We start from the raw sequence: 16639 nt of genomic DNA on the forward strand, positions 1-16639 counted from the left end.
GTGCTAGGTCTTGGGAAGGTGATAATCGCTCAGCTCAGCTTTTGTGGAACCCGATGGTTTATTACCGTCTTCACGACAGTCTGGTCCCTGTCCTAAATCACGTCACGGAACGCTACACCTTCTATTTGAAACCAATTTTAACATAATTATTCCATATATTCCTTGGCCTTGCTACCGGTTGTAGATTTCCTTCAGTTTTGCGCCTAAACTTTGTACGCATTTCTCATCTCTTCGATGGCTTGTTCCTTTATTGGCGGACTGATGGTAAATGTGTGTTATCAGCTTCTTAACCTCCGTGCATTAGTTTAATTAATTTAGGTTCATTCAGAGACGTGCGAAGTATGACTCCAGAGCGTCGAGGCTTCGTTCTGTTTTGCTTCCCACGAAAGATGCAACATTTTTGCAGGTCAAGTGCCTGAGTGAACTACTAACACATAAATCAAATTCTATATTTAATAGTCATTACCATGTTACCTTTTTATTTGGAGGAGGTAGGGGGAGGGTTGTGAATAAATTGCTAAGCGAACCGCAAATGGTCTGTTACGCTTCGACCATACACTGGCTATGAGACAAGCCAATTTGTATGCAAATGTGTTGCAGGTGTGAGGAACTCCGAGACGTCAGGAGTATTGATCTGTGTATGAAATATGGAGGGAGCCTGTGTTTAATGTAGCTACTCCACACACACACACTTAATTTCAACAATATGAACTTTACCTCAATTTAACCTAGTTGCTTTTCATTGCCTTTTAAGTAGTGATAATGCTATGAAACTTTTAACTTTGCTGCTTCATTGACACAAGGCAGCAAAGGAGAACAAAAATTTTTGTGGTCAAAGTATGTGACAATTAATATAATTTTTGGAAGATTAACATTTTCGTCGCCCATTTTATAAAATGGGGGACGAATGAATTTTGTAGTGTGTGTTCTGGGTCGCTATCGACTGTGGCGTCAGTTATTAAAAAGAAAATCGATCAGAGTGGCCAAAGAGTCATCATTGATGACGTTGCATCTCAATGTTGTTAGTGAATTGAAAATGTGCAAGAATTGCTTAAAATATAACCTTTTTCACTGTGGTTCAGTCAGGAAATTAGTGGGCAGTTGGGCCAAATGACACGAAAGCGGAATGATTATGTAGAAAATGAGGTGTCCTACATTTGACTAGGCCTGCAATGAGACACGTTGTCAAAACTTGATATAAAATTACCCCTAAACTGTTACTTATGGTGTGTAGGAGTGTAATTGAAGGGACTAAGGTTGTAAACCATGATTATGAATTGTTGAGTACCAACTTTATAAGGACGTAGAGGAACTAGTTTGGGTTTTCGTATGATATTATTATACTGGCTTTTTGCTGGGAGGATCCGGCAAGTTGGTATCTCTGCCAAATGGTAACGCCTGCAGTTTGTCTTAGCGGTTTTGCAATTTCTTAATTTCACGATATTGTCTGTGTTTGCTGTTGAAACTTCAGCTTTTGTGTTTGGATTTTCATGTATTGAAATTCCGGAGTAGGAGACGATTCTGCTGTAACTTAGCAGGTACTTTTAATTTGCAATACTAATTACTTCCAAACTAATACGCACGCTCCACTGCTACCAACCTATAGATCCCACAGTTAATTCGAAATACTGATTAGCTTCAAGATCAACACATTCAGGCCTCGGGCGACTCACCAAGAGAGCTCATAGTCTATTATTTGTAATAGATACTGCTGATTAGTTTCCTAATCAACGCGTACACGCCTGGAGCGTGCCACAGGTGAGACGCATGGTCTTAATCTGTGACACAGACTAGCTTCCAAATCAGAACGTGGGCGCGTTGGCGACCCACTGGAGGATCGCAGTCTGTGTCTGGCTCTGTCAGGAACGCCAGACTCTGTGTCTGCCAAGAACTGAGTGTGGAAAAGGTGAACCTTACTGGGACCAACAGCCTACTTTTAATGTTTCCAGGCTTAAATTAACATCCATTTTTTCGTTTTTTGAATTGGGCGTAAAACATTAAAGACGGCTGTGATTTTCACTTATCTGCATTTTCCAAAAACTGATCGTCATGTTTTATGATACAGTATCCAACTATCTGATTAGCAACGTAACTGTGTTTCATGAAACTTCATACTGTTTACACATAGTTTTCTTCGTATTTTTAGATCAAAATCATCTTGTACTAAAATGTAATTGAAATTCAACTTACACGGTGATGCATAGTACAAAGTGTTTATTTTAACAGATAACCCAACTTCGCAGTCCCCGTATCTACGCGATGGGCAACCATTATCTTAGTACTCCAGTGGGGAGGACCGTTGACCTTGACAGCGAAAACAAGCAAATGTCTGTCTTTTGTTCAGTGTATTACAACTGAGTTCGTGCTGTTCTGATCAAAACAGGTGGGGATCTTACTTTTGAGAAAGGAATTGTTGTCGTGGAAGATTATTTTGCTAAAAAATTGTTTTTATTATCCCGAGAAGCTTGTCAATAAACGTTTCAAAACGAGACAGTGCCAGAGAAGATAACGATTAATCGCCTAATCAGGAAATTCTGTGAGACCAAAATCACAACCGTGGACGTACGCACCTCAGCAACGACACGCTGGAAAGCGTGAAGCATGGTCTCCTGCCGCCTGCCTCTAAATCACGCTGAAAAGCCTCAATGTAAGTAGGCAGTGCACATAAGACGACAAAGCTGCCGACGTTTCGAGATTATCGCACGAGTTACGAATTGCAGGCCACTCTGGACATCGTTACTATCTTAGATTTAAAGATTTGTGTTGGACAACACTTTCTTTTCGGTTGAAGCATGATTCCATTTGAAGGGCTATGTGAACAGTCGGAATAGAGTTCTGATAACCTGCTCGTTGCGTTGAAACTCGGTTGAGCCCGGCAAAAATTTGCCGTGTGGTATGTTGTTTCTCGGCTCAGCGTTATCAGTCCGATATTCCTTGAACCTTTATGCAGAATGTTATCAGTAGGTCCTCATACAGCTTATCGCATTGCTGGAGGTTCATGAGAGGGTTTCGTGGCTTCAACAAGACGGGGTCATCTGCTACACCGTGGGAATAAGCATCACGTTACTGCGAGAATTTTTCAGAGAACGGTTAGATTCTCTGGGACTCTTGTCGTCAAGATCCCTCGACCTTACTCTACAGTTTTCCTTTTATGGGATGATATCAGAGAACATTTGTATGACGATTATACCCACATCGTAGAGGAATTGAAAACGCACATTAAAATATAAATTCAATTCAATTATCGATCATAGTAGTTATTCCTCTGGTACGCAATTTAGTGAAACGAGTTCTCTACGTTCGGGACAGGCGTGGCCAATTCAACGTATGTTGTAGGAAAATACAGAATATTATTTTTATTGTTTTATTTTGTACACGGTTGTACTGTGTTATGAGGTCGGGTTGAGTTTTAGAATGAGCACTTTGTTCCTTGCTTCTGATAACAGTGCACCATGTACTGCAAGTTTGTACATTTACATTACCGGCAGGATGGATTCATACGCTACTTTTGATGTGTCCTGTAAATCCATGGGGAATTTATAGGAAAACTTGAGGGCATATAAAGAATGACGATACATAACAATTTTAAGTTTATATATCAATATTCATCTGTTCGAAAAATCGAAGCAACTTCAAGAAATGAAACAAAACACGCAGAGGAAACATGGTAAAATAAGCTTTGTGTGCCGCGGGCTAAACCGATTCTGTAACAGTGATTTCCTGACAATATAATGATGTATGCAAAATACGTCCTTTGTGAACCCAATTTCCCATAACATACAACGTTTGTTCGCTGAATTAGCGTGCCTTGGTTGTCAGGATGTCATAGCTTTGTGCTACATTCAGCAAGTCAACGACCGAAGATCGCATTTATTCATTGATCATCCCAACATTCGATGCTGTATAATGTGAACATCTGAAAGCGTCGTTAAATAACCCATATAAAAGTTAATACATTCCGGTGAATAACCTGAAATCAGCTCTGTGAATTGAAGTTGTGCAAATTGTTATATTCTATGGGCTGTCCCGAAAAGATGTATACACACATTCGGTGAATGAAACAATACATTTTAATTTATTAAATAATTAAATACATCAACCATAGCACTTAGTGAAATAGCGAATCCAGTATAGGTGTTCAAAATGACCACCGTCAGCTTTGTGGCACAGTTCACAGCGGTTAGCAATTGACAAGCGGCCACCAAATTTGTTGATGTGTATGCATGTTTTTGGGACAGTCTGTGTATACATCCTTATAATAGACTTAAGGTTTTGAAGGAAGTTTAGTATAGGCCAACTTCAGGCTATCCGGGATAGTTCAGCCAGTATGGGAACTGGCTTCAGGCTGAACTACATGTGTTCGATTTCCGACAGCATCTGGGGGGCGTTTTCTCTTGCCGCATGATACAGACTGGCTTTGGGATCCACTTCCTGTCATGTTATGCCAAAGAAGATTGAACTTGTGGTTCACCGCTCGTCCCTTATTGAGTATAACATGGTGATGTCTGCATTTTTGTGGTGAGATTAACCTTGTTTAAGCAGTGCCATACAATTTTATTTCAAAGTAAACAGCGTCAGTTGGACGTTATGAGAGCGAAATAAAAAGCTCTATAAATCTAGGAACTTTTATGTTGCCGCGTGCATTCCTTATAACTTGGAATTAAAACCAATAAAACTCTATAATCCGTTGTTTTATATCACTGCTGGAATTTTACCTGGAGGTATAAAAGAGAGAGGGGATGCATTCGAAAACGTGGAACTGTTGTAGGGAACTAGAAGGGGGAAACGTTGCGAGTTGATGTCGCAATTAGAAACGAGCAACAAAGGGAAAGTTGTAAATACACCATCACAGAAGAACAAGAGTGGTGACGTGTAGTGAAATTTTGTTGGCTACATGTGTTTTGTGCCCGCTTTCTGTACCATTCTGCATACCTCCTCATTCTCCTGTGTGTTTAATTATTGCAGTAAAAATGTACTGTTGCAAAGCCAGTCACACAAAATATGAAATTATTTTTGTGTTAGAATAGCCATTTAATATTATAACATTAAATATGAGCTTCATGCAAAGTTTAAACTATAGGGCTGATGATAATAAACATTCAGATGAAGATTTCTGTCTTCTGGGTTGTTGCGCTGTGTAGTCTGGTAGATGTTTACCAACGTTTCAGAGGTCATACTGCCTCCGTCATCAGAGTATGAAGATTTCAGTCTTCTGGGTTGTTGGCTGTGTAGTCTGGTAGATGTTTACCAACGTTTCAGAGGTCATACTGCCTCCGTCATCAGGGCGATTCTTAGTATGAAGAATTTTGTCTTCTGGGTTGTTGCGCTGTGTAGTCTGGTAGATGTTTACCAACGTTTCAGAGGTCATACTGCCTCCGTCATCAGGGCGATGAATCGCGACACAGCGCAACAACCCAGAAGACAGAAATCTTCATATTCACCTCTGTGAAAACCTCAAATCATGCAATAAAAATTCAGTTTGGCGGACAACTTTGGAGTGGAATGTCCCTTCTCACAGTATTAAATTTTGTGGAGTCCGTACTGTGGTTTCGGAGAGGAAATACTGAACGGACGCACGTGTTGCCTGTTTATTCAGTCCAGCTGTTTAAAATCAGTTAAGTAACAGCACTTTTCTGTGGTGGTCTCTGTACTTTTGGCCGGAATAACGTAAAGACCGTTCCTTAACTTTTAAGCCCATCTTAGCTGTTATCGTTGGGATTCGCAGTTTCACGTTTATGTGATGTGCTATCTGAACTTCAGACCTGCTTCTACACTGCATTGTAATTTGATTGTGAGTAATAAAGTGGCTTAAAACTTGAGCAAACTTTAGATCTCTACTTATGTCTGAACTTGGGTTTTCTCCGCGCTGATCCCTTATTTCTGGCAATTATCGTGTGTCCTATCTGACTCTAGAGTCGGAATCTGCAGTTCCTGAATGTGTTACACTGAAACTAACGAACAAACGTAACCCCGGGACAGTGATACAAGGAAAGTGCCGTGTAACGCACTTCGTGTATCCTACGTTTGAAATTTCCGTGCAGATGTTTCTCTTCTGGGGTCAAAGTCATCAGATTTCACAAATACTTTCAACCATAACCAAACTGTGCAAAACATGTTATTTTGTAATACGTAAAAAGAGTTATTTTGACATATATTCGTTAAGATTCTAATATACTATAGGATCTACAACGTTTCGGAGGCTGGATTTTGCTTCCATCTTCAGGTAAACTGGGGAAAGAGGGCATAAAACCTGTCTATTGGCATTCCTGATTGAATTAACCTCAGACCAAGTCTATTATGAGCAATGCCGTATTGTTTCAAGTGCAATCGGTTTATCACGTAGGTCTTATCTACAACATTTCAACCACAGTTAAGTTTTATTACGTATCACCCGTGTATTTCTGCTTTAGAAAGACATCTGCAGTGTTCATACGAGTATAATATGTGTATATGTGTGTTACTCATGCAAATGAGTGATATGATTATGCGCATGATATGACACAGTAATGTTTGTTTTGTAATTTGTGTTGCCGGTGCCTTGTAACACGTCGTGTTACTGCACCTTCGTGACAGGTGATGGCATCGTGGAGATGGATGACTAGGCGCGAAGGTGACACTTTGTAGTTGATTACCCAGGGTTTGGAGCAGTCGTTGAGGTTCATCATAATTTACACCACATATTACAGCGTGCACGTAGTATACATTTGAGAAAAAATAGGAATTAACGGTAATTTTGATTAACCGCGTAAGTGAGGTTGCCAGACTGATGAGCGCTACGACTGTGAACCCTTAATTATTAGCACGTGGTCCCTTTTCGTTGTCTTTTGAGTGGTGACTTCGCACTGGCGTGTTTATAACGGTCACGTCATTGACGTAATGTACAAAAAGGTTAATAAAGCCACGATAAGCTAAAAAAAATATAGGCAATTGTATGTATTTTCGAGGGAAAGTAAAAAGGTAACGGTAATTTTAATGCACCTGGAAAGTGATGTTGGCATACTGATAAGCGCGAGGATATATATAGTATGAACTTTCTCTTACTTTCTCGTATTTACTCATAGTCGCTTTTAATTGTATTTTGAATAGTGATAATAGTCTGACGTGTTTAAAATGGGTGCCTTATTAAGGGAGTGCTAAAAATAGCGTGTTATAGTGTTTATAAAGCATGAAATCTTGTATATTTACAGAAGAATCATAATTAATTATAGCAGCAGCTGTATGAGTCATTCGAATGTTTACAGATACAGTATATTTACGTTTATCTGGCTTGGTTGGGAAATATATTTTTCCGGATAATCGGAACCCCGAGTAATCAGCAAAAATAAAAGAAAAACACGAAAATGTAACAAATTCGGAAGTTTATTTACAGACATATACTAATTTTTTTTTAAAGATTTACTAATAACAGGAAGGATCTTATATAAATTTAATACAGTACATACCAACTATTTTTAAAAGGAGTTCGACTGGTAGTAGTAATAACGTTCTGTTGCTTTAAACTTCCGGTTTTAGCAAGAAATTCTTTATACGTTAAATAATGCCATTGTACTTATTTCTTTCTTTTAAAACGTTCTAACTTTTACAGCAAATTTTCTAAATTCATATTTAATTTTCGTTTAACCATTTAGACCTCGGTTAATCCGCCCGCCGATAATCGAGAGTCTTCTGTAGGTGGATAGATTCAGACTGTAACATGTATTAAGATTAGGAAACATTAGTCAGCGTATCCGGGACAACCCACGAATCAAGATTGATGGAATTGCTTCTGAAGTGAGCTTTAATCATGGGAAAAAGCTGAGTAACAATAGTTTGAGGCCAGTTAGAACATATTTGAGGAAACCCTACCGCTGGACCATTTTATACTTCTTCAGTCTGATTACAAGTTAGGAAATGGTCTTTAAATCCGCAAAAATTGCCATGCTTTTAGACTCCGGGTCCGAACCTGTTTAATTGCGTAATGAAGCCATATGGATGACTAAAGAAGGGAGCAAACAACACATTCGTTGTTCTAACGAAGGCATTCCGTGTTTGCTGTAAATTGGATACTTAAATTTATAGACACCCATACCCCCGTCTCCCTGTTGCACGGTTTACTGGAGGAGAACAGCGGGTGTACTGCCTAATTGCCAAGTTTACCACTTATCGATAATTACTGGCGTAAAGTTTGTGTTGCTTTTACCAAGTACTTGGTTTCAAATAGTAATTTGGTTTTAAAACTGTAGAATAAATTAAAGTTAACACTGTTAGTACACATATGTACAATGTTAATTACATAATTCGAATAATTATTTCTTAGTTTAATGTGACTGAAAATATTCAGCTCGTATAAACTGTTACTTCGAACAAACATTTGTACCAGTATCGGAGCATGTCCGACGTAACTGATTTTTATTTGTTTTATTATTTTGTTGTCTGTTACCGGTTTTTTTTTTGTAGGTCTGTAGTTGTTGAATCAACGCATATTTTTGCATTTATATGGCGGAGTAGTGTGCAGTATGTACTAGTGTACTTTTGAGGAAAAGCGAAGGTATGCTACTTCATTGCAGTGAATGTAGTTAATCGCTAACCACGGAGAGAGGGAGGGATTCAGCTCGCATACAAGAGTTCAAGGCTCGTGTCTTGCTAAATTGATGTCTGACCTCGTTGCAAACAGAATTATTAAATTCACAACGTCTGCTAGTTGCGCCAGCGTACCTCGCATTGGTATTGTCTTCGATAGATTGTGTTATGTGCAATTTTGCATTGCGTTGTTCCATTAAAATTCAGAAACATATTTATAATTTTCGGCTGTATCGAAAAATGACATTGAATTTCAAGACTTGTATTAATTTGTACTCGAAAACTTTGTATTTATCGACTGATCACAGTCGGAAGGTAATTATGTCGTAGATCAGGAAATGTTGTCTTTAAATTCATGAGAAATTAATTTTTGTTTTACGGATTTTTTCCTTAACGAATGGCTTTCGTAAAACAAGGACTCGTGTATTTTTTTAGACGATCATCGTTAAAGGCATTGAACGGAAGTTTATATTAACAGCGTGTGATAGTCTGCACAGTGTTGCCACTTCTTTAATCTGTAATCAACGCCACCAGCATGTATCGATCGAACGTCTGCAATGAATACACTTCCGTTAGTTATTGTAAGTGTCTTTGTAAACAATGATACAATTTAGCGATCTGCCTCTAAGCATAATTTACATCATTAAAGACTTTGAGTGCATGCAATTTGTTACCGTCGCCATGTTGGCGTGTTTCTTCGCTTCATGGCATAAACACTGAAATTTGTCCCGACTTCACAGACTTCCAATTTTTCCGAGGGTTCTCTGTGTCGTTTCCTTTTTTGGTTAATATTTTGGAATCCTTTTGGGTACTCTTTTATGTCGTTCTGTCCCTTTGTTTAGCCGTGTTAATTTTTTTTTTGTACTGATTACATTTTCACCTTAAATTTTAATTGTTATCATATAAAATATTTCATACATCATTTATGGATATATTTATTATGTATCTCTATACCAAAGTATACACATTTAGCTCCAGTGATTTATTAGTTGCTGTCTTCAAACTGCGAATAAGATGATTTCGCGCAGCTGCCATGTTATTTTACAGTCCATAGACGATTGCATCAACCAAAGTTACATCTGTTTTGTAGATCTGTTAACCACGCAAAATTGCCATCTCGTTTATTAATAGCGGTTAGTGAACATTCCACAGAAATTCGCACTACTCCGATGTTGTATTTACTGTCGAAGGGAAATCAGAATGTTCAAAGATGGGGTGGTGTCTAATGAAATGTTATTCATTACCATGTTTTATGAGTATCCGACATTTTTCTGAAACATTATTTTGGGTAAAAACAAAAGTTAATACATACGCCCATATTTCCTTTGGGGCTTAGGCTTAAAGTGGTTAATGAACTTAAACAAAATGGATATTAGTAGACTGCGAACAACTGATCCTTATTACTAACCAAAAACAGACACGGGGGCAAGAACATGGTTATGAAGTTGTAAATACGTAGCTGCCGTGTAGTCTGTGGACATTAGAAGGGTTTTCCTTTTGCGATCTGTCAGCTCTTTCCACGTAATGGTGTCATTAAATGTGCTCCGGATAGATCAGTGTGATATAGAAACTATTGTGTAATGGTTAATTCTGTATGTGACCAAGAGATAGGAACGCTTTCCGGTTGGTCGCACTAAATCTTGGGCATGACGCCCAGTAGGCGTATTATAATTGATGTGCAACTCCTGTTGTCTGCAGGGCATCAGCCTCATGTACAGTTGATTAGTACACAACACTACTTACAGCAGATCCTCGCTCAGTGATGTGTGTCTTGCCATCAGCGTATCACTCGGAATAGAATATCAAGGAACTCAGGTAGGGCAGCCAGTCCCTAGCCAACGGTGGGCGGTCGTGTTCCCGAAATACGCCTCGGTTGACAAGGCCAAGGTCTTGTGGAATGTAAGCAGTTTGTGTAACCGCGGACTTCGTTAACACTCATTCAAGTCTAAATGGTCTGTTCTTTTACGTAATAATTGTAGACATGAAGTGAAGGGAGAAGTATCACAAAAAGATACGCTGAAGCGTTTGATGAGGAGTTAGAAAATCAGTTACGGAGATATTACGACCCTACCCGCAGAAAGTGTGGATCTCATGGTGCAGAAGCCATTGATTTTTTTCGTGTGTACAGAAAACCGCGAATACGTAGAACCAACAACCGCGGTTGGTCAAACGGGATACTTGAAGTTTGCATCTGGGAAAATCGCCGTTGGTAAGGAATTTGTTAATTTAAAAATAAGAAGATTTCTGTCTTCTGGGTTATTGCGCTGTGTAGTCTGGTCGATGTTAACCAACGTTTCAGAGGTCATACTGCCTCCGTCATCGCCCTGATGACGGAGGCAGTATGACCTCTGAAACGTTGGTTAACATCGACCAGACTACACAGCGCAATAACCCAGAAGACAGAAATCTTCATATTCACCGCTGTGAGAACCTCAAGTCTTACATTAAAAATAAGAATCCGATCTCAGTTGTTATTCTGAATAACGGTATATAGAAACAGTTCCACTTTCATGGGCGTATTGCAGACTTTCGTAACAGTGAAATTCTCACATCCTTCTGATGTTTCATTCAGTTCTTTTCGTTTTGTAAAATAATTAACTGAGTTTTTCCCTGTAGAGAACACCATTTATACTCTTGGCTGCTATGTAAAGGATTGCCCCTCTATCGCTGTTGTTGCCATTCATCTACAGCGCTCTGTTTCGGTTGAAATAATTTTCCATTCACACAGAACATGGGAGATCATTAAATTATCATACTTTAAAACCAGTGATGAAATATGTCTACTTAAATGACGATCAGATAAATTCCTTAAGTCAATCGTTTCCATTATTTTAACGTGATTAAGATAAACGATAGGATGGATTTGTGGTTCTCGCGGGAACGAGTGTGAAAGATGGCTGTCTCCTGGGTTGCAGCGCCGTGTAAGTTTGCCGACGTTGGTAAACTTATACCAGACTACAACCAGGCTGCAACCCAGGAGACAGCCATCTTCAACAATAAGATAAAGTTCGCCTCCGTAATTAATCTGAACAAGTTCTGCAACAAGACTTAGTTAAGACAATGTTTTTATTAACAATAAATGAGCTTGTGTAATTACGAGTTTTGAATATTGGGTTACAGTTATGGCGTTCCCAATACATGGGAAAGGTTTTAAATAAATGCGTGGTTCTTGTAGTCGCTTGACACAGTGCCTCATAAATCTTAAACTCCCTGTCCTGTGTGTCGTGTGCATTGTCAACTTCGTCTAATTAATTCGCGTGTGTAAACAGTTTACAGCAGGACAGGAAATTAGGTTTACACCTGTCATACAAACAACACATATGCAGTTCATAGTCCAATTATTAGTGTTGCTTCGTACGTTAATTGATTAAATCAACATGATTTTTGATAACTAAACTACTCCAGTCCTGTAATTTATTCAGTACTGTAAATGTACTAAACTGTTGGAAATGTGTGTATGTGAATGTTTACTTAACGTGTTGCATACTTGCAAATAACCTCTAAGTTTGATTAATTTGGAGTATATCAGTTTCGAACAGGCAAACAGATGCAGTAAACATTTACTTTCAGAAAAACAAGTCGCAAAGTGACCTCGGTAATTCTACCATAATTATAATCTGCAGTTCCCTGATGTCGTGTTCGCCCGGAATGTTGGCCAAATGTTTTCTGAGTGACCTGGAGACAGTTCCTGTTGCTCTTATATTATTATTATTATTATCATCATCATCATCATCATCCAATTGTTTGGTTGGTCCACAAACAGCCAGAAACTTCGGGCGTTTTGCCGTCAATGCTTGCAGGCCAGGTGAAACTAGCCACGGCTTGAACCACGAGATGGGTTGCTGCGGTGAATACAAGCATCTGTACGTCTGTTGATACTCCTCTGCTGCTGTTCCAGGTGCTTCACTGTCGGCACTGCTGGGAGCCGTTACCCGGTACCCATCCCACGTACCTTTGGGAGTCCATCACGGTGCTGACGTCGCCTCCAATGTCGTAGAAGAAGATCCCGCGACGTCGACAGGGCGGTGCCTCGAGACTGTAGACCCATGGACGCCGTGTTTGTGTCATCTTGAGATGTGCATAGGTTGGTACCCCTGCGGTTTAAAATACTGCAAGGGAAAAGGTGATGGGAAAGTAGGACCAGTTGCGGGCAGTTACCGTTGTGGTATCAAGACGTGTAAGAAGTGCAGTCTGTTTTCGTACTATGTGCGACAGAAACAGCTTTGTCTGTGGGACGAATGACCCCGAGCCCATAGTTGAAGGTTTTGTGCTAGAAGTGGCTAGTTCGGTGCCTGTGCCCCTGGTGTTTCGCAGTCGTGGGATTCCTTTTTTTTTTTAATATTTAAACAGCAGTAACAGTGACTATATTGGTACCACTGTAACAGTTGCTACTTCACAAGGCTCATTTTTGCCTTGGCAGCAACCGGTTACTGGAGGCAAAATAGAAACTCCGGTTATGTACGTCAGGTAGTAATTTAACCATAGGTCTTTTGTCTATTGGTAAATATCAGACATCTCTTTTCAGAGACTGAATCTTGTTCAATCTACTCTGTCGTATGAGATGTGAGTGATGTTATGTGGAGTTATTGCACGTTTGTAATAAGTTTATGGCTAGAAGCGAAGATAGCAATGCTAGGATTCAAAGTTACGCGAAATTTCAAACATCGCAATGAATTTATACAAGTTACATATGCGGATATGCAACAACATTTTATAGAAATGTTTACAGAAACACCCCTGAGTCAACAATAACAGGTACTCGTAATAATTAACATTAACTTCTTCATTACTGTACATTAAAGAGAGACCCGAATATATATCACATTTTAAAACTAAATCCAAATAATGGAGGCGTCTTCATTTTTCAAATGTCCAACTGAAGTTACGTACAGCCGAAAATAGTTGGATTTATTTTAACTTTTAATAATTTATACCTTTATTTCAGGAAACTGTTAATAAACTAGCAGTAAATATATGCATGAACAGTTTTCTTTTGAGTATAAACATGACATTAAACTAAAAGCTTGGACAATTTAAATTTGTCTTGCAGCCATACTCGTATTTAATCTTTGTGTAAAGTACTGTCCTCTGCCAGGTTTTCCAAAACAAGGCAGAGAGCTGAATTCTGAAATATGCATTAAAATTGATCTGAAATGACAAAGTAAATACCTTATTAGCATTGATTTATACGTAATAGTGTTTTATATGCCATCTCTCTGCGTATGGAATATGTGCCTTTGCTGTAAGATAATACGGTTTAATATTCACAGCACCATTCCTTACGATTAATTTGACTTAACGTAGTTTAATCCTAAGTCCTCTTTACTGTACTTTTTATGTTACGCATAATTTTCACCTTCTTAGCACTTCATTATGGGTTCATGTGGTCATTCTGAAACACATTTACAGTTGCAAGCGATTATACAAAAATGTGGCCTAAATAGGTTTTGATCATGTGAACATCTGTGCACGAGCTGTATTAGGTTGTGGGAGGTAGTCCACTAGGATAACGATTCCAGCCAGGCATAACAAACACTTTGAAATGTTTTTTTCCCTGCTGGAATCTGTATTCACTCTTAACCTGCTTAGCGCACTAGCCACACACAAAACATTGCAGTTATTGTGAAGACGGCAATAGCAATTATTGCCGAAACGTTGGTTAACACTCAACATTCGAAGATGCTCATACCTAAGAGCTGATGTTATATACCGAACTTCAGCCGCGAAAATCTAAGTTAATGTTTGTCTTTCTTATCTAATGGAAGGTAAACCATTAATAATGTACGTAAAAGTGATGGCTCTATTTTATTAGAATATCTGCCATTCCAGTTGCTGTCCCATTTTAATCAAATAATTTAATGTTATTGTTCGTCAGGGATCGTGTTTGACACGATGGGAAGGGGAAAGCTTGTCGTGTATTAAAATACAGTCGTTTATCCTTTGAGGCTATGATTGCATTCCTCTTAAATTATTGAAAAATTGTGTTGGTTGGTTTAATTGAGGTTAGGGGGTTTGGGGTAGAGAGTTCGGACGGTGTCACTCCATCGTGTGCGTTACATCGGAACTCATTCTTATTCTATTAATATGTGCCACGCCAAGTTACAGTGTTAACCTACTCTGGCAGGTTGACAGTTCTCTGACAGTGTAGCTGGTAGTGAAAATAATTCACTATCAGTGTATCTGTAGCCAAGTCAGAACAACAGGAGCCCATTTCATATATGCATTTACGGTGTACTTATCTGAAGTTCGTTCGCTGTTTATGGAGACGGCCTTATTTTCTATTTATTCGCGTTGTTGCCAACTTGCGGTATGAAAAGGCGAGTAAAAGAGGAAATTATTACGCACGTGGCGAGTTATTGTTCGTGGGTTGAGATAGCTCGGGGTCATGTCTGGGGCAGAGTTTTTTCTTCTTCTAATTTACACCACATGCAGACCAACTCTGGGCCCGATAAGAACCAATTGAAGTTTGTCAGGACGTGAAGCCAATCACTCACATTGTCTATCGAGGTATATAATCTGTGCATCTTTAAATGTATGCCTCCCCTTTTAATTTTATGATATGATTTATTTTGGTCAGCACTGTGATAAAATCTTAAAGTAAAAGCGATGTCACCAATTCCATAACAATAATGAAGAGATTGACACTTTGAAGGACAAAATTTATCAAAAAATTATATAAAAATTCAAGCGTTTCTTCACTAAAACATCTCATTACAGTTATAAATGTATTTTAATGATGTTTAAGTGGAAAATTCCTTTTTGTTCTCGGAACGAAATGAAATCGTAATGGGAATCCGTAGGCAATGTACGGAGATGTAAACATTAAAGCAGATGGTATCTAGTTACTGCTGACCTATAAACAGTTCAAGCGTCATTTAACCATCTTAACGGAAATTGTTGGGTGAGAATTACCAGTTTAATAGTTTCTTCGCCCTGGTCCTTATAAAAGTATTGCCCATAATTCAATATACTATCCATCTGCTTTACAGTTGCAACTTTCTGTTGATTTTATTAGTGACATCTATATAAAAGTTGTATTTAAAATTAGGAGCACTTCCCATATTTTCGTATTTTTAATGCTATAGAAGGTCCATATTTGTCGGTGCCTGTGTGTTCGCTCTGTCAAAGAAAGGTTTGCTGTTTCTCTAATGCAACGAAACAGAATATTTTATACAAATATAGTTTAACAGCAGCGGGAGTTTGACACTCTAAATGCAAGAACAGCTCCATTCGTATGTAAAATGTTATTACAGAGTATTGTGTGTTCAAATTCAGAAATTAACATCTATTCAAAATTTGCTTCAGTTCCAAGACACAGCACAGCGCAGTTCAATTTAGTGAACATAACAGGCTGATAATGAAGCGGTTTATTTAATTTGGTTCAGAGTGCAGTGCATGTCACTCCAAACTTTTCAGGTTAGTTATAAACGGAATGCATGTCTCTAATGAAATGCTATGCCACAGTGTAGTCGTCGCCATTTGAGCACGATATTACCTTGCAGACGCGAGAAGTGCATACAAGAAATACGAGGTTCTGATTGAGTTCTTTCATTCTCAGGGTGTCTTCGTGACAAATTTACTTCGAAAAACGAAAAAATGAAGTCTTTTGCGTTGGAAAATGCTGTGTTTTTAAAATTGACACCACCTTACGAAGTAAACATCAACGTATTACATACATACTTGCATAATTCTATGTTATAATCCGTCTTTATAAAATTATACGTATAATTAGAATAGAACTTTCTGAACCACGACCGAAAAAGCCTCAAAAGCTGGAACTTAGACGGAAGTTCTACAGCTTACTCTGTCGTGATGCGCAATTTGTAACATAGTTTATGTTCGTATTTAAACACTGAGTTGTATAACGGTCTTTTACTGTTTAGAGACAAAACAGCAAAAAAACAAAAACAAACTGTTCTTGCTTCTCAGACAACAGACTACAGTGTGCCCCTATAGAGCTGATAGAAAAATTATCGAAGTCTCGGTGCAAACCTAGGGCTTTCCACTATCTGCTTCTTGAATTTCAAAGATAATATTCAGGCATTGTTTCTGATATATCGTGATACTAGCAGAGATTGCA

The 16639-nt window shown here is 38.6% G+C and overlaps 1 protein-coding gene across 1 annotated transcript in view; it reads left to right on the forward strand.

Moving 5' to 3' along the window:
- Nucleotides 1-15823, forward strand: part of oaf (BRICHOS-like domain-containing protein out at first) — a 110739-nt gene extending 94916 nt beyond the window's left edge. Inside the window, exon 5 of the mRNA XM_022072619.2 lies at nt 12458-15823. Coding sequence (XP_021928311.2) covers nt 12458-12801 — 344 coding nt within the window. The 3' untranslated portion in view covers nt 12802-15823. The remainder of the gene's footprint in view (nt 1-12457) is intronic.
- Nucleotides 15824-16639: the final 816 nt, after the last annotated feature.

This window comes from Zootermopsis nevadensis, unplaced genomic scaffold (assembly GCF_977971745.1).
Source record: "Zootermopsis nevadensis isolate Lab colony 2312 unplaced genomic scaffold, Znev_1.0 Znev_ptg000017l, whole genome shotgun sequence".
Classification (NCBI taxonomy): Eukaryota; Metazoa; Arthropoda; class Insecta; order Blattodea; family Termopsidae; genus Zootermopsis; species Zootermopsis nevadensis.